The sequence below is a fragment of the Narcine bancroftii genome, chromosome 3 (genome assembly GCF_036971445.1).
Source record: "Narcine bancroftii isolate sNarBan1 chromosome 3, sNarBan1.hap1, whole genome shotgun sequence".
Lineage (NCBI taxonomy): Eukaryota > Metazoa > Chordata > Chondrichthyes > Torpediniformes > Narcinidae > Narcine > Narcine bancroftii.
In genome coordinates this window covers 223,274,064-223,299,441 of record NC_091471.1, presented here as the reverse complement: position 1 = coordinate 223,299,441, position 25,378 = coordinate 223,274,064, and the positions used below count along the sequence as shown (strand labels likewise).

The following is a 25,378-nucleotide window of genomic DNA, read 5'->3' as shown; positions in this document are numbered from 1 at the left end:
ATGAGTGGGAAATGGAGGTGATGTGGGTAAGGGCTGAGTTGATGTGGTGGAGGGGAAGCCATGATTGTGGAAGTTGGAGGACATTTCAGATGATCTGGACTGGAAGACCTCATCTTGGGAACAGATGCAGCAGAGATGGAGAAAATGCAAGAAAGGAATGGAATCCACACAGGGTGGTCGAGGTAGCTGTGGGTGATGATGGGTTTGTAAAGTATGTCGGTGGAAAGCTTGTGTCCTGAGATGGAGATGGAGAGATCAAGAAAATAGAATGTCAACCAGGTGAGTTTGAGATTGGGGTGGAAATTGGCAGCGAAATGAATGAAGTTGACAAACTTATCACGGGTGTATGAGGCAGCCCCGATGTAGTCATCAATATAGCGAAGGAAGAGTTGACGGGCCTTGCCTAAGTAGGATTGGTCCACAAAGTCCACAAACAGGTGGGTGTAGCTGGGACCCATGCGGGTACCCATGGCTTCTCCCTTAATTTAAAGAAAGCGGGATGAGTCCAAGGGGAAGTTATTAAAAGGGAGAACAAGTTCTGCCAGGAGGAGGAGGGTGGTGGTGGAGGGGGGGCTGGTTAGGTCTCTTGAAAAGAAACAAACAGTTTTGAGACCCTCTGTCTGGGGGATGGAGATGCAAGGGGATTGGACGTCTACAGTGAAATTGAGGCGCTCAAATTCTCGGAATTGGAAGTCTTTGAAGAGATGGAGGACATGTAAGGTATCATGTATGTAGGTAGGGAATGATTGGACCAGGGGAGAAAAGGTGGAGTTGAGGTAGGATGTTAGTAGATCGGTGAGGCACAAACATGTGGAAACAATTGGGTCTACCCGGATAATTGAGTTTATGTACCTTATTCTTGCCCATCAAACCTATGAAATATAAACCCAATTATCCAGATAGACCCATTGTTTCCACATATGCCTGCCTCACTGAACTACCATCATCTTACCTCGACTCCAATTTTTTTTCCCCTGGTCCAGGGCTCAAGCCTGAAATGTTGGCTATGTATCTTTATCTTTGCTGCATAACCCTGTTTGACCAGCTGAGTTTCTCTAGCGTTGTATTTTTACTTCAACCACTAGTCTGCAGGAACAAGTAGACATTGTGCTCTTGGATATGCTGAAGGTCTTTAGTAATGTCATACTGAATTAGAACATGTGGGATTGCAGTGTGTACACTGGCAAGGATTGAGGTACAGGTCCTTATCCCTTTGTCGTTGATTCAGAAAAAAGAAAACTGAACATTTTTTTACTGCATGTACAATATATTTTCAGGTGTTTGAGCGAGAGCAAAGGAGGTGGTGAGCTGGAAGAGAGTGAGGAGAAAATGTAGCTAGGGTGGGCGAGCAGGGAGAGGGTAAGGAGAGAACGCAGCTCAGGTGGTGAGCTGGAAGAGAGTGAGGAGTGAATGTAGCTAGGGTGGGCGAGCAGGGAGAGGGTGAGGAGAGAACACAGCTTGAAAGGCATGGAGGCCCAGTGAGGGCGAGCTGAGTCGGAGCCCACCGAGCCGCTGGGGATCAGAGGGTAAGGGGACCCCGGGTGCTGACCTCCACACCCTGGGAGGAAGGAGGAGAGAAGCGAGGCGGCTCCGAGGAGAAGGAGGTCCAGGAGGGAGAGAAGCCAAGGGGATGCCAGGGGGCGCTGAGCCCGAGCAGCAGCAAGAGCCGGGCCCGAGGGAGGAACAGGTGATGGAAAGCCCCCTCCCCACCCGCCTGGCAGCCGAGCCGGTGGAAAGGGACCAGATGTTGAAAGCAACCCAGCCGAGACGGTCCGGAAGGAGGCAGGCAAGGGTGAGGAGCCCAGTGGAGTGAACCTCTTTTTGTTTTAATGTAGGAACAATGGCCCTCTTTGTAACCTATAAACACCCCCCCCCCTCCATGCAGCTGGAATTGCTCTGCGTTTTCCAGAGTGGTTCCAGCTGCCTGAGGGATTATGGGTAACGAAGGCAGCCATTACTCATTGAGCTGGCTTCAATGTGACGTCGCTCCATTAAAAAGGTCTTAAGTTTTGCGTGAATCTGTACCGCGGCCATTTTAATTCCATAATCCGGAATAATCCAAATACCGAGAAGGATCTCCGATAAAATGACAAGCGCCTGTATAGTTAACAGACAGAAAACAGAGTTGGGATAAATAGAAAGTTTCTAGGGATGGAGTTATTGTTATTAGGGTGCCACAGTGATCATTATTGGGTCCCAATTGTTTGATGTGATTATAATTTACCCAAGCTTGCTAATGATACAAATCCAGTAGCAGTATAGGTAATGAGTAGGGTGCAGAGGCTACCTAAAATGGCAAGGACCTGGCAAATTGAATACCTCATGGAAAAATGTTGATTCATTCATTTTTGTGGAAAAACAAATGGTATAACATTGAAATGTGTATGATGTTGTCACACATCCACTGAAAGTTAACAAGATTTAAGGAAGGCAAATGGACTGTTGTTCAGTTTAGCAGAAGGATTCAATAATAACAGAATGTATGTGTCAGTGCAATGATACAAGTGACCCTGGTAAGATGCACCTGGAATAATGTGTACAGGTGTTTCTTCTTACAGAAAGAATGGTATATTTGTGGCAGAGGGAGGGCATCGAAGGAGGGTTTGTCTGATGAGATTAAGTGATGGTCTGGAGATTCAAGAGAATAGGAGATGCCCTCACTCTTCTGAATGGGTTTAACAGTGTGGGTGCAGAAATAATGTTTCTTGGCTGTGAAATATGGAACATAGGGCCACAATATCAAAATGAAAGGTGGTTCAATTAAACTGAGCAAAACGTTTCTGTATACAGACTGCAGTGAATATTAGGAATTCTCTAGCTGAGAGGAGAGTGGGGGCCAAGTTACATATTAAAGACAGATTTTAGAACATAAAGGAAATAAAAGGATTATACAGGGATTCCACCGAGAAATGGCACTGAGGTAAAAGATCCACTTCAATCTTTTTGGCGCAGAAGTTTGAATTTCCCACTGTTACTTCAGTTTTTTATGTTCTTATTTTTATTGATAGCACACTAAGGCAGGGAATTAATGCTTATGCTGAGGAACAAAGCATCAATTAAGCAGGCTGCTTTGTTCCAGATACTGTGCAACTGCTGGGGAATTGTTGGAGCCGTACACATCCAGTCAAGCGGAGCATATTCCATCACGTTCCTAACCTGTGCCTTGTGGATGTTGGAAAGGCTCTCCAGTGTTGAGAATTGGGTCACTTGTTGCACAACATCCAGCCTGCTCTTATACAAGCACAGATTCCTTTGCTCACACCACAGTGGGGATTAGTCAGAGCTTGGGAAGACATCCCAAACTTTCGTTGACATTCTAAGCAAAACAGATGAATCCCTGTTCATGGACCTAATCATGTATAAGCTCCAATTAATATAAAATGGAGACGAGAACCTCATTGTAGCTCCATTTTCATCCATCTGCCCCAAATATAGTGCCCAAGTATTTGCGGATATTACGTATCTACAGTATATTTCTGAATGGTTTCTGTACTGAGATTTCTAAAGGATGTGGATAAATCTGAGGAAGTTGAAACTTTCTTCACAAAAAGTTGGGCAAAGATTTTTGTTTCTCTGTCATAATTGAAAACTAGCTGCCATTTTAATTTTAACTTTAATTATGAATAACTCTCTGAATATTTTTTTAATCTTAATGCTGCGATTTGTAGCATGCCTCGTGAACTTCATAGTGTTGGCTAGTCTATAGATCCTTTTGTTTACTTCTTTCACTGCTTAAAAATGTTTTAGCATATTTCTCTGTTTACACAATTTGCATTTCATTCCAGGACAAATACATCTGGAATATAATTCATTGTTGTTGGTAACTGTCTGACCAACACCTGACGATATTTCAGAATAGAGCTACCAATTCATTATTAATAGCTCAACACCACCATCTAGTGTAGAGAGGGGGAAATGATTCTAGCTTCTGAATCAGAATCAGACTTTATTGTCATGATATTCGGTGTTTTGTGGCAGCATCACAGTGGAAACAGTCATATTATAACTATCTTACAACATTGCTATATTAAAAAAATGCATGAAAAGTAAGGCAATGTCTTTGGTTCATGGATTATTCAGGAATCTGATGGCAGCGGGGAAGAAGCTGTCCTTGTGCCATTGAGTGCTCGTCTTTAGGCTCCCGAACCTTTATCCCGATGGTGGCAGAGTGCAGAGAGCATGGCCTGGGTGGTGATGGAGGGTCTTTGAGGATAGAGGCTGCTTTTTTAAGACACTGCCTCATGTAGATATCCACAATGGAATGATCTGGTGCCTGTGATGTCACAGGCTGAGTTAACACCCCTCTGGAGTTTATTCTTGTCCTGAACATTGGCGCCTCCATACCAGACAGTGATGCAACCAGTCAGAATGCTCTCCACAGTCCACTAGTAGAGGTCTATGAGAGTTTTCGGTGAGCATCGAAGACCTCTGTGTGGTGAGCTGCAGCTTCTAGGGAGCGGACCACCTCCATGATCCTGGTAAGGGAGACATTATTCTCCTCCAACAGTCTCTGTCGAGTCGCTCTCGACCGCAACCCTCGCACGCAGGCATCTCGGATGAGTCACTCCATCTCCCTAGCCATTATCCCAGCTTCGATCGTGCATGGGCATGCTAGTTCTCGCCTGCTGTCTCACCTGGCTGCTGTACCCTGATGCTGATCAGGTACTGGGCGTAGAGTATGTTTGTCAGGGGCCGGTATATGCCTTCCAGGAGAACCATCACTGGTTTGGAATCCGTGCAGTCTCGGATAGCCTGGAATGCACGTGAGTCCAGCTTGGTGCGAAGTACCATGAGTTTATTCTGGTTAGTGTTGATGACCTCAGCCTGTGTGTCGATAAACACATCAATTGCATGCTACCAGATCTCGAAGTATGCCGGAGCATCCGGGGGTGTTGAGGGCCAATATCCAGCCTCTCGATGGTGAGGAACTTCCCCATTAATTTTAAGTTAATTAAACTGTTAGTACTGCTGTTCAAATAATTCTGACGCAAAGTCCACAGACTGTACACAAGCTTTAATTAGCTTAAACGTACACATCAGGCCTCACTACACTCCTGGCCTCATATGTCTGACTGTCCCCGAAGGGGCCGGCTCAAGTCTTTATAAGCACCAATGATTGACAGCCGGCAGGTGGGGGCCAGCCTCCCAGATGGTTGCCCCTGCAGTAGGTTGGTAGGACTGCAGCCGGTGTAGTGGTCATATTACCACACCAAGTTAAATGTTCGCTTCGCTTCTAAGATATAACTCAGGCACATCATTTAGAATCACTTAACAAACACAGTGACCATTTTGCAAATTGCAGGACTGTACACACAGTGAGAAAAATAAAGTCAATTTTTGGCCTGGAAATTGAAGAAGGAATCAGTTGTAAAATATACTTTTTAATATAGAGATACTGCAAATTAACAGGCCCTTGCAGCCCATGTGCCTTTGCCATCGAATTATAACCATGTGACCAGCCTACTAATCCATATGATTTTGGAACGTGTGAAAAAACTGAAGCATGCAGAGGAAACCCCCGCGGACATGGAAGAACATTCAAACTCCCAACAGACAGCGCTGGATTTCAACCCATGTTGCTGGCACTGTAGTAGTATTGCACTAACCGCCTTTTTTCTAGTTTAACTAGCATCATGAGCTCCTTAATCCAAAGCAGAGAGTGGAAGCCTCTGTTTAATATTTCATCTGAAATTTGCCCTGCGCTTTAATGATCATCCTGGAAAGTTGGGCATAAAAATTTCAGTGCATAACATAACCAAGAAGGTTGTGGTGCACTGTTAGCCAGAATCAGACACACACAAGGAAAGACAGTACAACAGGCTTTAATCCACAAAGACTTCCACAGAGCCAGGCTGGTTGTAGCTGCAGTAACTCTAGGGTGGCGCAGGATTATATCCCGGAGGGTGATTGACACCCGATCGGGTGGGGCTTGATCCTTTCAGGCCAACTGATTGACAGCCGGCCAGGTGTTGTCCTGTCCCCTTACACTCCTGCAAGTACAGATGTTTCCCCCTGCAGTAGGCTAGTGGTAAACTCCTGCAGGTACAGATGTTGCTCCCTCCAGTAGGCCGGTGGTGTACCACGCCAAAGGTGCACAAGTAAGAGTCCTTAAATAAGTCCCTGATTGAGTTTGTTGTTGAGGAGTCTGATGTGGAGGGGTAGCAGCTGTTCATGATCCTGGTGGTATGAGTCTTGTGGCAGTGAAAACGGAGTATGTGCTGGGTGGCGTGAATTCTTGATGGTGGCTGCTGCTCTCCAACGCAGTGTGCCCTGTGGATGCTCTCCATGGTGGAAAAGGCTCTACCTGTGAAGTCCTGAGCTGCGTCCACCACCTTTTGGAAGGCTTTACTCTCAGGGGTTGTAGCGTGAATAAAAGCTCTCACGAATGGAGGGAGAACAAACACTTTTATTAGCTTGTCACAATGGGTAGGGTCTCACAGTGGTCTTCGGAAGAATTCTGGGTTTAGGTGGGAAACCAGGGTTATATGTGAGCAGATGGGGGCGGGGCCAGCCATCAGCACAACACCCTACCAGTGAATCCCAGTTCACTGCAGGGGTAATGGTGTCCCCACACCAGACCACGAAGCAGCCGTTCAGCACACTTCCCACCACATACCTGAAGAATTTTACCAGGGTTTCCGAAATCTTTCTTTCTTAATCTTTTTATTAATTTTCCACAAAAAAATAGACAGAAAATGTGAAAAGTAATATATATTGTCCTTGAATATAACGATCAAGTACTTTCAAATTAATTCAACATTCCCATATATTGAAAGTTACATTGAGTAAGGAAATCGAAAGTTAATGCATAAATTAAGGGATATGGGGAGTATTGAGTGGGACAGGATATTTTCAGGTAAGGATGTAAATGAAAAATGGAGGATATTCAAAAAAGAACTTTTGAGGGTACAGAGTAGATATGTCCCAGTGAGGATCAAAGGAAAGGCTGGAAGTCATAGGGAAGCTTGGTTTTCGAGGAATATTGGAAATTTGGTTAGGAGAAAAAGGGAGGTGTACAAGAGGTATAAAGAGCAGGGAGCTGAGAGTTTGAAGGAGGACTACAAGGAGTGTAGAAGGAATCTTAAGAAAGAAATTAGAAAGGCCAAAAAAAGGCATGAAGAGGCTTTGGCAGACAGAGTAAAAATAAATCCAAAGGGTTTCTATAGGTATATTAAAAGTAAAAGATTAGTGAGGGATAAAATTGGACCCCTTGTAGATAGCGAAGGTAGGCTGAGTGAGAAGTCAGAGGAAATGGGGGAAATTTTGAATGATTTCTTTGATTTCACTAGGGAAAAAAATATTGAACCAGTTGAAGTAAAGAAAAATAGTGGGGAGGTCATGAAGCATATAAGGATAACCGAGGAGGTAGTGATGGCTGTGTTGAAAAAGATAAAGGTGGATAAATCTCCAGGACCGGACAAAATATTCCCAAGGACACTCAGGGAGGCTTGTGGACAGATAGTGGTGCCATTAACAGAGATATTTAGGATGTCATTGGTCACAGGGGTAGTGCCAAGGGATTGAAGGGTGGCGCATGTTGTTCTGCTGTTTCAGAAAGGGTCCAAACGTAAACCTGGGAATTATAGGCCCGTGAGTCTGACGTCTGTGGTGGGTAAGTTGATGGAAAGTGTTCTGAGGGATGGTATTTATAAATATTTGGAGGTACAGGGATTGATAGGGAGTAATCAGCATGGTTTTGTCAGGGGTAGATCATGCTTGACAAACCTGATTGAGTTTTTCGAGTGGGTTACAAAAAAGGTTGATGAAGGGAAAGCTGTGGATGTTGTCTATTTAGACTTTAGTAAAGCTTTTGACAAAGTTCCCCACAGGAGGTTAGGAAAAAAAATGGAGGCATTAGGTATAAATAAGGAGGTAGTGAAATAGATTCAGCAATGGTTGGATGGGAGGTGTCAGAGAGTAGTGGTAGAAAATTGTTTGTCCAATTGGAGGCCGGTGACTAGTGGAGTTCCTAAGGGATCGGTCCTGGGTCCACTACTGTTTCTTATATATATTAACGATCTGGAAGTAGGGGTGGAGAATTGGATAAGCAAGTTTGCGGATGATACAAAGATTGGTGGTGTTGTGGACAGTGAGGAAGATTACCGTAGATTAAAAGGTGATTTAGGAAGACTGGAGGTGTGTGCTGAGAAATGGCTGATGGAATTTAATAAGTGTGAGGGGTTACATTTTGGAAAGGCAAATCTAAATAGGTCATATGCATTAAAATGGTAGGCTATTGAGATGTGCAGTACAACAAAGGGATTTAGGAGTTGTGGTAAATAGTACCCTCAAGGCTGATACTCAGGTAGATGGTGTGGTGAAGAAGGCATTTGGAATGTTGGCCTTCATAAATCGGAGTATTGAATTCAAGAGTAGGGAGGTTATGATGAGATTGTACAAGGCATTGGTGAGGCCAAATTTGGAGTACTGTGTACAGTTTTGGTTACCAAATTATAGGAAACATATAAACAAAATAGAGAGAGTGCAGAGAAGGTTCACGAGAATGTTGACAGGATTTCAGGGTCTGAGTTACAGGGAAAGGTTGTGCAGACTGCGGCTTTTTTCTCTGGAGCGTAGAAGATTGAGAGGGGACTTGATAGAGGTGTTTAAGATTTTAAAAGGGACAGACAGAGTAAATGTGGATAGGCTTTTTCAATTAAGAGTGGGGGAGATTCAAGCTAGAGGGCATGGTTTAAGATTGAAGGGGGAAAATTATAAGGGGAACATGAGGGGAAATTTCTTTACGCAGAGGGTGGTGGGGATGTGGAATGAGCTTCCGGCAGACGTGGTTGAGGCGGGATCATTGGTTACATTTAAGGAAAGACTGAATCGTTACATGGATAGGAGGGGACTAGAGGGGTATGGAGCGGGTGCTGGTCAGTGGGACTAGGAGGGTGGGAATTTGTTACGGCATGGACTAGTAGGGCCGAACTTGCCTGTTCTGTGCTGTGATAGGTTATATCGTGATATAAATCAAAATAAAATCTAACTCCGATGGAAGAAAAAGATTTTAAAAAAACCAAACCAGAAACAACTGGTCAATCGATTTTGAGAATAATTTCAAAGTTAGAAGAAAGGAGATTATTCCTGAGTAAATACAACTCACTTGGGGGAAAAAAAAACAAACTAGAAGTGGTTCAATTTTGTTTATTAGTTTGAGTCGTATGAAGATATTGAATAAATGATTGCCAGGTTTTTTCAAAGTTAAAGGTCGTATCAAACGTCCGACTTCTAATTTTTTAAAAATCTAAGCATGACCATTGAAAAACAGTAGGCGGATTGCAATCTTTCCATTTCCGTAATCTAGCTCTCCTTGCTGTTAACGTTGAAGAAGTTTATATTCTTTGGGCTGAAGGAGGTGCAAAGTCTGATCCCAATAATGTGATCCCCTAATAAGTCTGGCTGTAAATCTAAGCCCAACACTTTAGCTAAAGATTTAAAAACTCCCTGCCATAAATTATCTCACTGTGTCCAGGACCAAAACATATGAATCAAAGTGGGCTCTTTGGATTTACACCTATCACAAATAGGACTTGTATTAGGAATCAAAGAGCGATGGGCACAAATTGAAGAAGTATTGACAAGTTGAAAAATTCTTTCCCAGAAATCATCAGAAAGCAGTTGCTCAAATTCCAGCTCCCAAGCATTTTTAATTTTATTATTGGATCCAGGACGTAAATTTGCGATGTTATACCAAACATACGCAAAGTCCTGAGTAAGTAGAGGTGTTGACGTGCTTTCTTCACGATGCCGTTTGTGTTCAGGAATGGGAACTGTTCATAATGTTTATGGAATCATTGCAATCCATACACTGAACATCATTAAGAGAGATTTTATAGGTAAGATGTATATTTCAACATGGCATTACCAACATTCTGCTTCTGAGTGGTTATGCCTACCCGTGAGTGCAAACATCCATTGGAAGATTGAAAAATTATTTTCCATCTGATGAGCTATTAAACTTAGGCTAGATATAAAATATATGATATACTTTATTTGGAAAAAAAATGAGCCATCTCTGATGTCCTCAGTCAACATTAGAGTCATAGCGAAGTACAGCGCAGATAAAGGCCTTTCGCCCTTGTCTACCTGTGACAGATAATGTTGTGTTTGTGTGGTGAGCTATCAAACAGAAGCAAACTCACAAAACATAAAGTCTGTTCTACTGGCTTTATTCGACATAAACTTCCACAGAGCTGGCTGTGAGGAGTGCTGTTGCAAGCTCTGAGACTGACTTCGAAGGGCCGGATCTGGCTTATGTCCTGGAGGGTAATTGACAGCTGGCAGGGTGGCGCTTGGTCCATTCAGGCCAGCTGATTGACAGCCAGCCAGATGTTGTCTTGTCCTCCGTGCTCTTCTGCAGGTACATCAGTGGTGTACCACCACATTCACCCCCCTTCTTTAAAATTGACCCGGGGGGAAGGTTGTAGTCCGTGGTCTACCCAGAGCCCAAAAACATATACACGTTATTTACAGGTTTAGATGGTCTGGCGACTGGTCAGTGTGGGTATGCAGGGGCTGGGGGTGGGGGCCAGAGCAGCTAGCATGGTGCAGCATAGAGGGGTGACTGGGGAGGGGGCCAGGGTTGAGGTGTGTGTGACACATCAGATGGGCGGGGTGGGTGGGCTTGTTCCCTATGGTTGTAGTGAGTCCTTGATGCCCAACGAGATCTTCAGTGCCCCATAGCTGTCCGGGGTCAGGGGTAGGGGGGTGGGTCAGGCCGGCATAGTCTTGAGTTGGAGGGTACTATGCTGTGGTGGGTGCTCCTGCTGGTGCCAGGTCCCTGGTTGAGACGGTGTCCTCCCTGCCACTGCTGCACCTAACGAAGGCGTAGTTGTGGTTCGCGTGTAGGAGGAATACCTGGTCGACCAGGGGTTTGGCCTTGTGTGCCCGCACATGTCTATGCAGGAGCACCGGTCCCGGGGACGAGAGCCATGCTGGGAGTGAAGTTCCTGACGCCGATCTCCTGGGGAACGAAAACAGGCTTTCGTGAGGGGTCTTATTGGTAGCCGTGCTCAGGAGTGACCTCGGGGAGAGCATCCTGCCCGTATTCTACGGAGCACCCCTTTGACTTAAGGGCCAGGAGGACTGCCTTCCAGATTTCCCAGATTTCGCGTTCCATTTGCCTATTACCTCTTTGGTTGTAACTAATAGTCCACCTAATCGTAATGTCCCTTGATGTCGGGTACTGGTGCAGTTCCTCACTCATGAAGCTAGACCCCAGGTCACTGAGGATAAATGCGGGGTAGCCAAACATGGTGAAGATCTGTGTCAGTGTCCTGATGATGGTGGCCATGGAGGTGTCTGGGCAAGGGATGGTAAAAGGGAAGTGGGAATACTCGTCTATGACCACGAGGAAATAGACCTTCTGATACCTGGAAGGCAGGGGCCCCTTAAAGTCTATGCTGAGGCGCTTGAAGGGCTGAATGGCCTTTCTGACATGAGCCTGGGGCGGGCGGAAGAAGCAAGGTTTACATTCTGCGCAGACCCAGCACGCCTCGGAAATGGTCCTGACATCCCTGATGGTATACGGGAGGTTCCGGGACTTGATGAACGGGTATAAGCGGGTGACGTCCGGGTGGCAGAGGGACTCGTGCAGTTCCTGCAGCTGGTCATCACGGAGCAACGCGCAGGTCTGGAAGAGGGTGTTGGGGGAGTCATTAAACTTCCCGGGATGATACTGGATATTGTAGCTGTACGTTGACAGGTCGACTATCCAGCCCAAGATCTTATCGTTTTTGATCTTGCCTTTGTGGGTGATGTTGAACATGAAGGCCACTGCCCACTGGTCGGTGAGGAGGGTGAACCTTCTGCCGGCCAGGTAGTGGTGCCAGTGATGGACTGCTTCCATGATCACCTGGGCTTCCTTTCCAATGTCAGAGTGCCCTAGCTCAGAGCCGTGGAGGGTCTTGGAGAAGAAGGCGACCGGGTGCCCCACTTGGTTGAAGGTAGCAGCAAGGTCTACATCGGAGGCATCACTCTCCACCTGGAAAGGGGAGTCTTCATCCACGGCATGTATCATGACGTCTGCGATATCCTGGCTTATGCGCACGAAGGTTGCCTACGACTCAGGTGGGAGAGGAAAAGTTGTGGCCTGGGCCAGTGGGCGGACCTTGTCCAAGAAGCAGGACACCCACTGTGAGTTGTAGGAGAATAAGCCTTTGAGTGTTGGGGGGAAGGGCAGTTTCATTAATGGGCACATCCATTCTGGATCTGGGCCAATGACACCATGTGCCACGATGTACCCTAGGATGGCAAGGCAGGTGCTGATGAACATGCACTTCTCTTTGTTGTAAGTGAGGTTCAGCTCCTCGGCCATCCAGAGAAATTTCTCCAGGTTGGCATTGTGGTCCTGCTGGTCGTGGCCCCAGATGGTGACATTATCCAGGTACGAGAAAATCACCTTGAGCTTATGCTTGACTACCATACAATCTATCTCCTGCTGGAAAACGGAGACACATTCGTGACCCCAAATGGAGCACACCGGAACTGGTACAGATGCCTGTCCGCCTCAAAGGTGGTATAAGGTTAGTCTCCCCGGGCAGCTGGGCATGGATACTTAGGAGGTACCTTGCGAAGATCACATTCGTGGGAGGTTTATATATGGTCTTAAGGGTGTTCATCACTTCCAAGTACCTGGTGCAGTCTTTGAATGCCTGGAAGGCTTCGATCAGAGTAAAAAGAGCCTTTTTCAGTCAGAGTCCAGGATGTTGTCGACGTGTGCCTCGATGATTGCTTTGACCGTGTGCTTCCAGATCTCAAAGCGTGTTTGTGCTTCTGGGTGGTGTGGGTCGATTTCGAGGCTCCTGACGCTCAGGATATTTTCCATAGCAGCTTTAAAATTTTATGTCGAATAAATTGTGGTACACTATCAAACAGAAGAAAACACACAAAACATGAAGTCTGTTCTTCAGGCTTTTTTCAACATAAACTTCCACATAGCTGGCTGTGAGGAGTGCTGTTGCAAGCTCTGAGACCATCTTCGAAGGGCCGGATCTGGCATATCTCGGAGGGTGATTGACAGCTGACTGGATGGGGTTTGATCCATTCAGGTCAGCTGATTGACAGCCAGCCAGGTGTTGCTTTGTCCCTGTCCTCTTCTGCAGGTACAGAAGTCGCCCCCTGCAGAAGGCTGGTGGTGTAACACCACAGTTTATATTGTATATAGATATGTTTTTGGGAGAAAAATTTGGGCAGATTTTTTTAGTGTAGGTCATATCCAAACACTTTCAAACAGATCTTATTTAAAATACTGGAGCCTTTGCAAAAGCTTTGGAGAGTGCCCAAGAGACTTCACTAATGGATTGTTCTTTACAAAAAGGCAACAGATGAAAAAACTTGTCAGAGCAACAGACAGACTTGAGTGGAACTTGCTGTTCTAAGTGGTTTTGCAAGCATAGAGAGTCAAACAGGTTTTCTCTCTGAGAGAGAGAGAGAGGGAATTCTGTTCTGCAGTTTTACAGTCAGCAGCAGCAGCTGGGACTGGAACAGGACAAGCTGGCAAGCTTGTGGAAAATCCCATTTGGAAGATGGGTTGTGAGTGCTTAGTTCAGCCTGGTCAAAGCCCTTGTGGTTCATGCAAGAAGAGACAACTGGTTGCCTAATGTTTCATTTGAAATAAGAGAAACAAAAAGAAACTCAGTGGTGACCTGAAAGAAGGAGGTTATCATCTGGAAAACCCTGAGGGGGCAAGTTTCTTTGGCAATACTGAAGTGGCTGATTAAAAAAAGGAATCAGTTGTGGGTGTCCAGCATACGACGAATCTCTCTCTGAAAACCGACAAGAACCTTCCTGAGTGGTAACCATTTACCTTTCAAGCACCAAAGTCTGGTAAACTTTATAAATGTTAAATTCTGTGCACAGTATAAGAATTGCCTGCAACCAGTGAACTTGGAGGAATGAGATGTGAGATAGGACTGTGAACCAAAGAACTTTTCTGAACTTACACACTCATTACATACACCTGTGCTTAGAATTAGAAGGGGGTTAAGCCAATAGTGATAAGTTAAAGTGTGATTCTGTATTCATGTTTAAAGATAATTAAAAGCAACTTTTGTTTAAGTAACTGTTTGTCTTGGTGAATATCTATTGGTGCTGGGTTTTGGGGTCCTCTGGGCTCGTAACATACCTAAACTCGTCCCAGTCACCTGCATTTGGCCCATTCCTTGCTAAAGTTTTTCTATCCATGTATATTTCTAAAAATTTTTTTATCATTGTAATTGTGAATATTCATCTGTGAAGACAAATTGCCACGGTTGGCATAGCAGTTAGCACAACGCCATTACAGCGCCAGCGATTGGGACCAGGGTTCAAATCCCATGCTGTCTGTAAGGAGTTTGCACATTCTCCCCATGTATGTGTGGGTCTCCTCCGGGAACTCCGGTTTCCTCCCTCCCTTCAAAAACATACCGAGGGTTGTAAGTTAATCACGTGTAATTTGGCAGCATGGGCTCATGGCTGAAAGGGCCTGTTGCTGTGCTTGTATGTCTAAAGTTAAAAATCATCAAATGGACATGCCAATAAGCCATTACATTTCAGAATTACATCACTGGCTGTTCTAAAAGGCTCTATTTTTATAATTAAAAAGATTTTAGATAAATGGCATGATAAGCCTGATGTCTTGGTACATGTGGGTACAAACGACATTGACAAGAAAAGGGAGGAGGTAATGAAAAGGGATTACAGTGAGCTGGGACGAAAGCTGAAAGACAGGAATGCTAGGGTGGTGATCTTGGGATTACTACCTGTTCCAAATGCAAGTGATGAAAAGAATGTAAGGATAAGGAAAATGAACGTGTGGCTGAGGGGCTGGTGTACAGGGCAAGGATTTGGCTTCTTGGATCATTGCGATCTCTTTTGGGGAAGGCATAATCTTTACAAGAGGGACAGGTTGCACCTAAATCCAAAAGGTGTCAACATTTTGGCAAGTATGTTTGGTACAACAGTGGGGCAAGGTTTAAACTAATTTGGCAGGGGTATAGGAACCAGAGTGATAGGAAAAAGGGTAGGGAAGATAAAGTAATGGCCAGGAAAAGTAAAATAGGAAAAGTAATGTTGGGAGGAGAAAGTAAAAAATCAGATGGTGCAGTGAGTTTTCGGGTCAATGATAGTGTTAAGTAAATTACAAAGAAAAATAGTGGGCAGAAAAATTAAAAAAAAAGGTTACAGAAGTCACTAGATATTAAAAGGACAAAGAGCATAAGGGCACTTCATCTGAATGCCCGCAGTATTAGAAATAAGGTTAGTGAACTTGAGGTGCAAATCGGTACCCATGCCTATGATTGGGTAGCCATCACGGAAACATGGCTACAAGGTGACCCTAAATGGTAATTAAACTTTCAAGGGTATCAGGTGGTGCAAAGAGATCGACAGGATGGTAAGGGAGGTGGAGTTGCACTCTTAATCAAAGATGAGCTCCAGGCAGTAGTGAGGAATGATATAAGATCTAAACAGCATAGTGTTGAGTCCATTTGGGTAGAGATGAAGAATAACAAAGGGAAAAAATTATTGGTGGGTGTTATCTATTGCCCACCAAATAACAATAGTTTAGTGGCACAGGAAATAAATAGAGAGATAAGTGGGGCATGTAATAATAATACGGCAGTAGTCATGGGGGACTTTAACTTCCACATAGATTGGAAAAATCATGTTGGTCGTGAGAGTCTGGAAGAGGACTTTATAGAATGCATCCGCGATAGCTTTCTTTAGCAGCATGTTAAGGAACCAACAAGAGAAAATGCTCTCCTGGATCTAGTGTTGTGCAATGAGATAGGTAGAGTAAATGATGTAATAGTCAGAGACCATCTGGGAAATAGTGATCATAGTATGATTGAATTTCTCATTCAGATGGAAGGGGAAATAGTTAGATCTAAAACTAATATATTATGCTTAAACAGGGGTGACTACCATAGGATTAGGGAGGAATTGGGCAGAGTTGACTGGGAGCACAGGCTAATTGATGAAACAATTGAAGAACAGTGGAAGATTTTCAAAGAAATATTTTGTACTGCTCAACAAAAATATATTCCGTTCAGGAAAAAGGGCAGTAAGGGAGGGAAAAATCAACCGTGGTTAACAAAGGAAATAAAGGAGAGTATAAAATTGAAGGCGCAGGTGTACAAAGCTGCAAAGAGCAATGGGAAACTGGAAGATTGGGATAACTTTAAGAGACAACAAGGGGTTACAAAGCGGGTAATAAGAAATGGGAAAAAGAATTATGAAAGTAAATTGGCACAAAATATAAAAACAGAAAGCAAAAAATTTTATAAATATATAAAATGGAAGAGGGTGGCCAGAGTTAACATAGGACCCTTGGAGGATGAGAAAGGAAAACTGGTAGCAAAAAATGAGGAAACGGCTGAGGCATTGAACAAATATTTTGTGTCAGTCTTCACGGTGGAAGACATGTCCAGCATGCCCAAGTGCGGAGTTAAGGATGCGAATGTTGGGGAGGGCCTTGATAAAATAGTTGTTACAAAGGAAGTAGTGATGGAGAAACTAATGGGACTAAAGCCAGACAAATCACCTGGTCCTGATGGTATGCATCCAAGGCTTCAGAAGGAAATGGCAGAAGTTATAGTTGATGCATCGGTGGTCATATACCAAGATTCCTTGGATTCTGGGCAGGTCCCGGCAGGCTGGAAGACAGCAAATGTCACACCACTTTTTAAGAAGGGATATAGGCAGAAGACTGGAAATTATCGGCCAATTAGCTTGACGTCTGTAGTTGGAAAAATGCTTGAAGCCGTCATTAACGATGAAATAGTGAAATTTTTGGAAATTAAGGGTTCAATCAGGCAGATGCAGCATGGTTTTAGAAAGGGAAGATCTTGTTTGACAAACTTGTTAGGATTCTTTGAGGATATAATGGGTGCAGTGGATAGAGGGGAACAGGTTGATGTTGTATATTTGGATTTCCAGAAAGCGTTTGATAAGGTGCCGCACAAGAGACTTATCAGTAAGTTACAGGAAAGTGGAGTCCGGGGAAGTATATTGGCATGGATTGAAAATTGGTTGTCTGACAGGAGGCAGAGAGTCGGGATAAGTGGGAGTTTTTCAGGTTGGCAGAGAGTGGTAAGAGGGGTGCCGCAGGGGTCGGTGCTAGACCCACAACTGTTCATCATTAACATTGATGACTTGGAGGAGGGGAAAAAATGTGGTGCAGCCTAGTTTGAAGATGACACCAAATTGAGTGGAAGAGCAAATTGTAATGAGGATGTGGAGAGTCTGCAGAGGGATATAGTTAAGCTGGATGAGTGGGCAAAGGTCTGGCAGATGGAGTACAATGTTAGTAAGTGTGAGGTTATCCACTTTGGCAAGAAAAATAAAAGAGCTGAATATTATTTAAAGGGTGAAAAACTACAGCATGCTGTTGTGCAGAGGGACTTGGGAGTGCTTGTGCATGAATCGCAAAAAGTTAGGTTGCAGGTGCAGCAGGTTATTAAGAAGGCAAATGGAATGTTGGCCTTCATCGCTAGAGCAATTGAATTCAGGAGTAGGGAGGTAATGTTGCAACTGTATAAGGTACTGGTGAGACTGCACCTGGAGTACTGTGTCCAGTTCTGGTTTCCATATTTGAGGAAGGATATACTGGCTTTGGAGATGGCCCAGAGGAGGTTTACTAGGTTGATCCCTGGGATGAAGGGGTTGACATGATGAAAGATTAAATCGTCTACGATTGTATTCACTCGAATTCAGAAGAATGAGAGGAGATCTTGTAGAAACATATAGGATTATGAAGGGTATGGATAGGATAAATGTAGGAAGGTTTTTTGAGCTGGCAGGGAAACTAAAACGAGAGGACACAGTCTCAAGATTTGGGGGAGTAGATTTAGGAAGAGATGAGGAAAAATAGTTTTTCCCAGAGAATAGTGAATGTTTGGAATTCTCTAACCAGGGAAGTGGTTGAGGCTGCTTCATTAGACATATTTAAAATTCGGTTAGATAAATTTTTACATGATAGAGGAATTAGGGGATATGGGGAGAAGGCAGGTAGGTGGAGTTAGGTCATAAATTAGATCACCCATGATCTTATTGAATGGCGGAGCAGGCACGATGGACCATTTTTGGCCTACTCCTGTTCCTACGTCCTATGTTCCTAATAGGCCCATGAGTCCGTGCCGCCCAATTTATATCCATTTAACCTACAATATCCGGTACGTTTCGAATGGTGGGAGGAAACCTGAACCCCCAGGGAAAACCCACACATGTACGGGGAATACGTACAAACCCCTTACAGACAGTGTGGGATTCGAACCTCTGGTCCAGATTGCAGGCGCTGCAAAGGCATTGCACTAACCGCTACATCAACTGTACCCCCCTTCTGAAATAAGTTCCTGGGAACCTAGGAAGATCGGGAGGGCACCTCCTAAATCCATACTATCCCGATCAATTGCTTCCATTTCCCCATCTATCCCAGGCTTTAACCTTCTTGGATTTACGTTTGGATCTTCGTGAGAAAGACAACTGTATTCCAGCCATAGGTTACAAGGGCAATCACATGTATTTGAGGTCCATTAGGTCCACTGCTATTATACAGTGTTATGAACAGCTGTCTATATTCAGAAGTAAGGCTTCAACCTTCAATAATCTGAGTACGTGATAAAAAGGCTTCTGCAAGTAAAGACATTCGCTCAAGAGCCATGCAGATACAGATGAAAAAAATCAATGGTGCCACTGATTTATAATGCCATGTTTGGAATCGTTATTATCATTATGTACTGAGCAGCTCTCAATATCAAATTCTGTCACGATCAGAAAAATTGACATATACTGAAATATAGAACTTCATTACATTTATATTTTCAATGACATCGGGCAGATCAATAGAACATTAGGAACATATTATTTTATCAACCCATATGTTGATGTAGAATTACGTTTATTTAATATCCAAAAGTGAAACAGCAGCTCAGAACGTTGTATCTTAAAAGGATTCTAATATGAAGAGGGCCGTTAAAATTGTTTGAATAATGTTAATGAAAAGTAATAACATAATGTGCATGTTTCAACATTACCAGAAATTTGATATTTTCTTGTTCTGTTGCAATTATAGGGTGGATTGGTGGTAAACAGCTGCAGATATTTAATCTGACCTCTCTCGCAAAATCAGAAGACATTTTGTCTGCCACTTTACATTATGACATAGATGGCTTGGTAAACAATACCAGGATGTGCCCTTACCTACATGGATGCAATTATCGCTTTCACAGAAAACAAGTCAACATTAATCTTTCCATTTGGGTTTTTGGCATTATCAACAATAATTCCAGAATTTTGGGCCATTACGTTATAAGCACATCCACTTTATATCGAGACTTTCTCTCTTGGCAGTGGAAAGACATTACACGCGTTGTTAACAGGGCCAAGTCAAATGATAACCTGTTGATTGGAATCGAGATCATGTCACCTGGTCCAACCTTATGGAAGCAATTTCTTTCAAAGCTTCCACCCTATATATTGGTGTTTGCCAATTATTCTGCAATTTCAGAACTGGACAGTTTGGCAAATGCTCTTCAGCAACATCGGGCATCAATTGTTACCAAAATTCAGCATTTGGGGATCAGTGCTACAAACAGAACATTCGAGAAAAGGAGAAAACGGTCCACTAACTTACTCATGCCTTTGCATAACAATGAATTACCTGGAGAAGAGTATCGGTACAATGAAGCTGATGCATGGGAGACAAGGAAGCCTTATAAAAAGCTGCATTCCCGGCCAACAGACCAGCAGAGGAAGGGAAAGCAGAGGAAGGGGAACAGACAGAAATCGCAAACTCTACAGTTCGATAAGCAAACGCTGAGGAAAGCAAGACGGAGACAATGGAATGAGCCCAGAAATTGTGCCCGCCGCTATCTGAAAGTGGATTTTGCAGATATTGGATGGAGTGAGTGGATAATCTCCCCCAAGTCTTTTGATGCCTATTATTGTGCAGGTGCTTGCCAGTTCCCTATGCTAAAGGTGCGTGCCTAATTTTTGCATTGGCTTACCACTCTCTTTCCTGGCATACTTTGATCTCAGCACATACTACTGCCTCTATGTAATCATTTAATAAGGGGTGCATAGGAATCATTCTAATGTATAGTTGGCAAAACCAGTGGTTCTCAACCTTTATTTTTCCACTCACATCCCACCTGAAGCAATCCCTATGCCATCGATGCTCTGTGATTAGTAAGGGATTGGTTCAAGTGGGATGTGGGTGGCAAGGAAAGGTTGAGACTCAATTGTTACTGAAATATTTTGCTGGAGAAAAAATTGTCATTGACCCATTTCCTTTGGAGTTATGAAACCATGCACATAACGAGTCAATGAGGTACAATTAAACAGTGGTTTTCAAACTTTTTCTTCCCACCCAAATCCCACTTGAAGCAATCCCTTACTTATCAGAGAGCACTGATGGCATAGGGATTACTTCAAGTGGGATGTGAGTGGAAAGAAAAAGGTTGAGAACCACTGGCTTCAACTATTTCTACCTAATTTGTTTCAATGCTCTTTTGATAGGAGGATTAACCTATTTATTTTGAATAAGTTAATACCTTGATTATTTGAGAGCAGAGATGAAATTTCAAAAAGAGCATGTTGAGATTGCGAGGTAAAGCTGTGCTAATTTTCAGCAAACTGAAAAATGGTGCAATCTGCAAACTGTATGGATAACCGAGGTGGACAATATTCAGTCCCTCCTGGAAATGTGCATGGAGATTTCAAGATGCATTTTTACCAATTGATAACCTTCTTTGGTACAACCCAGTAATCTCGATGAACGAGTCCAGCCAGCACCCACTGCTCACTTCAAGAGGAGTCCTCCATTATGTACAGCTAGTCTCAGTAAAGGCTTTATAGCCCTGTTTAATTCTATGTGAGATTGAAAAAGAATGTGCATTGTGACCTGAACAGGTTCTGGCAGTGATGCCAGTTAGGACTATCTTGGTAAACTGAGAAGCACAATTTAAAACAGGAGTATGTGACTCCATGGGTTTTTTTTTGGATGCCTTATAAGCCTCATTAAAGCTGATGGGAAGGAGAAATGTCCTGTATCTTTAAGGTTCAGGAGACCCTCCAGAAATATTGTCAGAAGGATGGGAAATCCAGGACAAAATACAGTGAGAAGTTCAGTGGAGTTGCTGATCTATGCTGCCCTTATCCTACCATTTGTACCATTAGCCTCTGGCACCCACATTCAACCCCAACCTTATGACTCTCAGCTGGAAAGAATTTCTCGCAATCACGACTCATAACCAATGCATCTGCTCCTTTGCACTTTGACACATGCAGTACAGCTGAAAGACTCACACCCGTAAACACGTATATCTATATATTGGTAGTTTATCACCTGTTAACCACATCATGGCAAAGCACTCTGCCTTATAGGACAAGGTGGTATTCCTCCAGATGCAGGATCCACAAAGTGGGACCATATCCTAAATTGATGAGGCAGATGGTAATTTAAGGTGCTTGTTACTAAAGTCTGGTCCCATAACATGGTTGAAAAAAAAATCAAGAATGGAAGCATCCAATATCTCATCCCATTTTCCTACCAATCCACATCTCCTGATGTTCACGAGGTGTCCCTTTAATTCCTCTCCTTCCCTGCACAGTTCAGTTGCTGCTGTGAAAGTAGCAGTTGTCTCACGTTGCCCGCTCGCAATGCTGCATGCAATGTTAACTGTGCAGCTTCCACAGCACTGCACACAGCAGGAAGACGATATCCGAGTCTGCACCGCACTTTCAGGTTGTTCCACCACTGATGGGACATACAAGAGCTCGGAGCAAAGTGCCCTTCAAAATGAACCATTGGGGCCAACAAGTGCAGTGAGTCTTTGCATTTGACAAGGACCCGCTATTATCATACACCGAAGAAACTCAGCAGATCATGTAGCATAAAAATATACTGAGTGCTGGAGGAACTCAGCCGGCCTTTCAGCATCCATGGGAGATGAAGATATAGAGCAGAAGTTTCAGGCCTGAGTCTTTCTTCGAAGAGTCCAGACCGATGTTAACTGGATATGTTAAAGGGAGAGGCGAGAATTGATTATGTCTGTGCAAAAGGAGACAGTACTGGGGGGAAGATCATGGGGGAGGGGGGAGGGGTTTAACAAAAGCCAGAGATATTAATGCCATCCAGTTGGAGGGTGCCCCGTCAGAAGATGAAGTGTTGTTCCTCCAATTTGCGGGAGATCTCAATCTGGCAGTGCATGGACAGATATGTCGGCAAGGGAGTGGGGCGGGGAATTGAAATGGGTGATCACTGGGAGATCCACGCTATTGTGGCACACAGAGCCGAGGTGCTCAACAAAGCGATCTTCCAGTCTGCATCCAGTCTCTCCAAGGTAGAGGAGATCACAAGGGGAGCATCGGATGGAGTAGATGACCTCTGCAGATTCACAAGTGAAATGTTGCTTCACTTGGAAGGACTGTTTGGGGCCCCGAGTGGCGGTGAGGGTGGAGGTGTGGGCGCAAGTGGAGCATCTCCTGCAGTCACAGGGGTAGGTATGAAGGGGACAATAGGTGGGGAAGGCGGAGAGGGGAGGAGAGAGGAATATGAGTTTAGTTGTGAAATTACGTAGTAGGTGGCAGAAGTGGCACAGGAGGATGTGCTGGATGCAGAAGCTGGTGGGATGTTAGGTGAGGACAAGGGGAATCCTGTCCTTGTTGCACGTGGGGTGGAGGGGGCCAGGGCAGATGCACAGGTAATGGAGGATATGTGGGTGAGCGCTAAGTTGATGGTGGTAGAGGGAAAGCCACACTGTTTGAAGAAGGAGGACATCGCTGATGATCTGGTGTGGAAGTCCTCATCCTGGGTGCAAATGCGATGGAGACAGAAGAATTGAGAGAATGGAATGGAATCCTTACAGGGGATAGGGTGGGAAGAGATGTGGTCGAGGTAGTTGTGGGAGTTGGTGGGTTTATAGAAGATGGCTGTCGAGAGTTTGTCACCTGAGTTGGAGACAGAGAGGTTGAGGAAAGGGAGAATGTTGCTGGAGATGGACCAAGTGAGGACGTCGAAAGACCGGCTGAGTTCCTTCAATGCGTTTTTACTACAATCATAGCGTCTGCAGACTTTCATGTTTCATTCAGGTCATGTAGCATCTGTAGAAAGTAAAAGGCAGTTAACATTACCGGCTTCATCAAGATTGGGAACGCAGAGAGGTATAAAGAGGACAAAATGGGAGCAGTGTGAGAGGGGCCAAATAAACCAAATAGAGCAGTGCAGAGTATGGAGGAAAGTACAGGTAAAATGACATCATCTTCTATCCGCATGAAATCCATTGAAGGAACTGTTTCCCCATATGGCTTGGGCAATATTTCAGTAAACCAGGCCCTCACACCACATATACTTCATTTGCAAACTTGAACAAATCCCAATCCAACCAAATAATGCAAACTTCCATCCAAATTGCTTTCTGAACTCTGACGTGTGTTTTTGGAGACAAACACAAGCTGAGCCAAAACGACAAAATGCTGCTGAAACGACGCACGTTCTCCCACGGGTCTCTTTTTCCCTCTCCCACTTAACAGATGCCATGATCTGCCATCCTTTGTTGTCTCCGCGTCACCTCCCCACCTCTGACTATCCCCACCCTCCCCTCCCCCAAATGACCATCTGTCAATCAACATCTCCTTACCTGGATCCACCTGTTGCTTGCCAACTACTGCCCCGCCACTCCACCCCAAGGCCTCGTACTGGCTGTTTCCCCTCGACTTCGTCAGTAAAACGTCGACGGTCCCTTTCCCTCGCTGATGCTGCCTGGCCTGCTTTGTTTCCCCAGCACTTTGACGTTTGCTCAATGTTTTTGTTGATTGGACTACTGAGGCTGGGGGAAGGACCTTTGGACAAATTGTGTCATTCAGTTGAATCTTGATTCAACTAAATAATTGGAAATTAAGGAGCACTCACATTCATATAAAGCTTTCAGAACAGTTTATGCAACCTATTTTTCCATTTTTCTTTCAGTCATTGAAACCTTCCAACCATGCTACAATCCAGAGTATAGTGAGAGCAGTGGGCGTGATTCCAGGCATACCCGAACCATGCTGCGTACCCGAGAAGATGTCATCATTAAGCATCCTGTTTGTTGATGAAAATAAAAATATTGTCCTGAAAGTTTACCCGAACATGACAGTGGAATCATGTGCTTGTAGATAACTTAATAGGCTTTGACTTTTGAGTTTGCACTGCAGATATCTTTATTGTTTTTTTCTTCTTTTTCATTTTGAATGAAAATGGGAAGTCTTCCAATAATTGAAAACCCAATGGTGCCTTGCCATGGAAAAAAATCTGAAAGATAATTTATCGTTTCCTTGATTAAACCTAAAAACCTGCATCAAAGATGCAACTTTCTAAAATAACAGCACGTGGAGAGGCCAGGACTCCTGTCTCTAGAATTCAGGATTCTGAAACGGATTTCTTCCACAGTACGCTTTTCGAGTCAAATTGATAGAAATTGCCAATGCACTTCAACTGATGCTGTTTCATGGCTGTCATATGATTAATTCAACTTTTCCCATGCACCAATTTTCACTGCTTCCCTCTTGCAGCCAATATAAGAGTGTGATGAACATTTTGATTAAACCTTTGCATTTTATTGCAGAATGATTAAATAGTTGTTCATTTGAAATGCAACACAATATGTGGCTCAATGCAAATGTATTATCAGAAAAAAAACAATCAGTTTATTGTTAAAATACCTTGCAAAACTTCACAATCTCTGATCACAATGTTTTATTTAACATTAATTGTTAACTCTTTAATGCTTATTCGTGAAGACATTGCATAATTTTTAAGCAGTTTTTTTATTGCTTCAAACAGACAAGAAAAATCAGTTCTTTGAGGTGACAAGATGGTTGCAAGATGTTTTCTGGAGCCTGCTAAATACAGGCCAGGTAAACCTACAGCAAATCAGGGAACATTAGTAATGAGCGGAGCTAAAATGATTCATAGGTTCCCACTGCAAACATAAATGGGAAAATTAAACAACTCCAGGAATTCTGCCGCTGGATCTTTGCTGCATTGACAAATATTTGCTGCAGTACAACAAATGTAACATTTCTCTTTCCGTCCGAGGTGACCTTCCTAATATTAGATGCAAAAAAAAACAAGAGAGAGGTAATAAATCAACTGCAGTGATGAAGTTTGTCCTCTGATTTGTCAGTGAATCGAACACTTCAGTGCAAAGTTGCAGTAATGTAGTTGATGGAATTGCTTCCACACTTAGTCCACTGAGTCAATTATGTTAAAGCAGTCAAAGCTGTTAATTATTTGGAATTTGATTGCACATTCTATTATTTGTCATTAAAGCTTTAATATTGTTTCAGCCAAACATTTATGCACAAACTTTAACAAAATAAAGCTCAGATAATCCCATATCTGTTTGTTTCAAAA

At 43.8% G+C, this 25,378-nt stretch overlaps 1 protein-coding gene across 4 annotated transcripts in view; it reads left to right on the top strand.

The window, feature by feature from the left end:
* bmp3 (bone morphogenetic protein 3) overlaps positions 1-25,378 on the top strand; it is a 38,519-nt gene extending 13,141 nt beyond the window's left edge. Inside the window, exons 2-3 of one of the 4 annotated variants that reach the window (XM_069926738.1) lie at positions 19,055-19,959; positions 24,806-25,378. In XM_069926738.1, coding sequence (XP_069782839.1) covers positions 19,055-19,959; positions 24,806-24,832 — 932 coding nt within the window. In that variant the 3' untranslated portion in view covers positions 24,833-25,378. Of the gene's footprint in view, positions 1-19,054; positions 19,960-23,950 lie in introns of all 4 variants that reach the window. The other 3 variants (XM_069926737.1, XM_069926734.1, XM_069926736.1) reach the window with 3 other exon arrangements.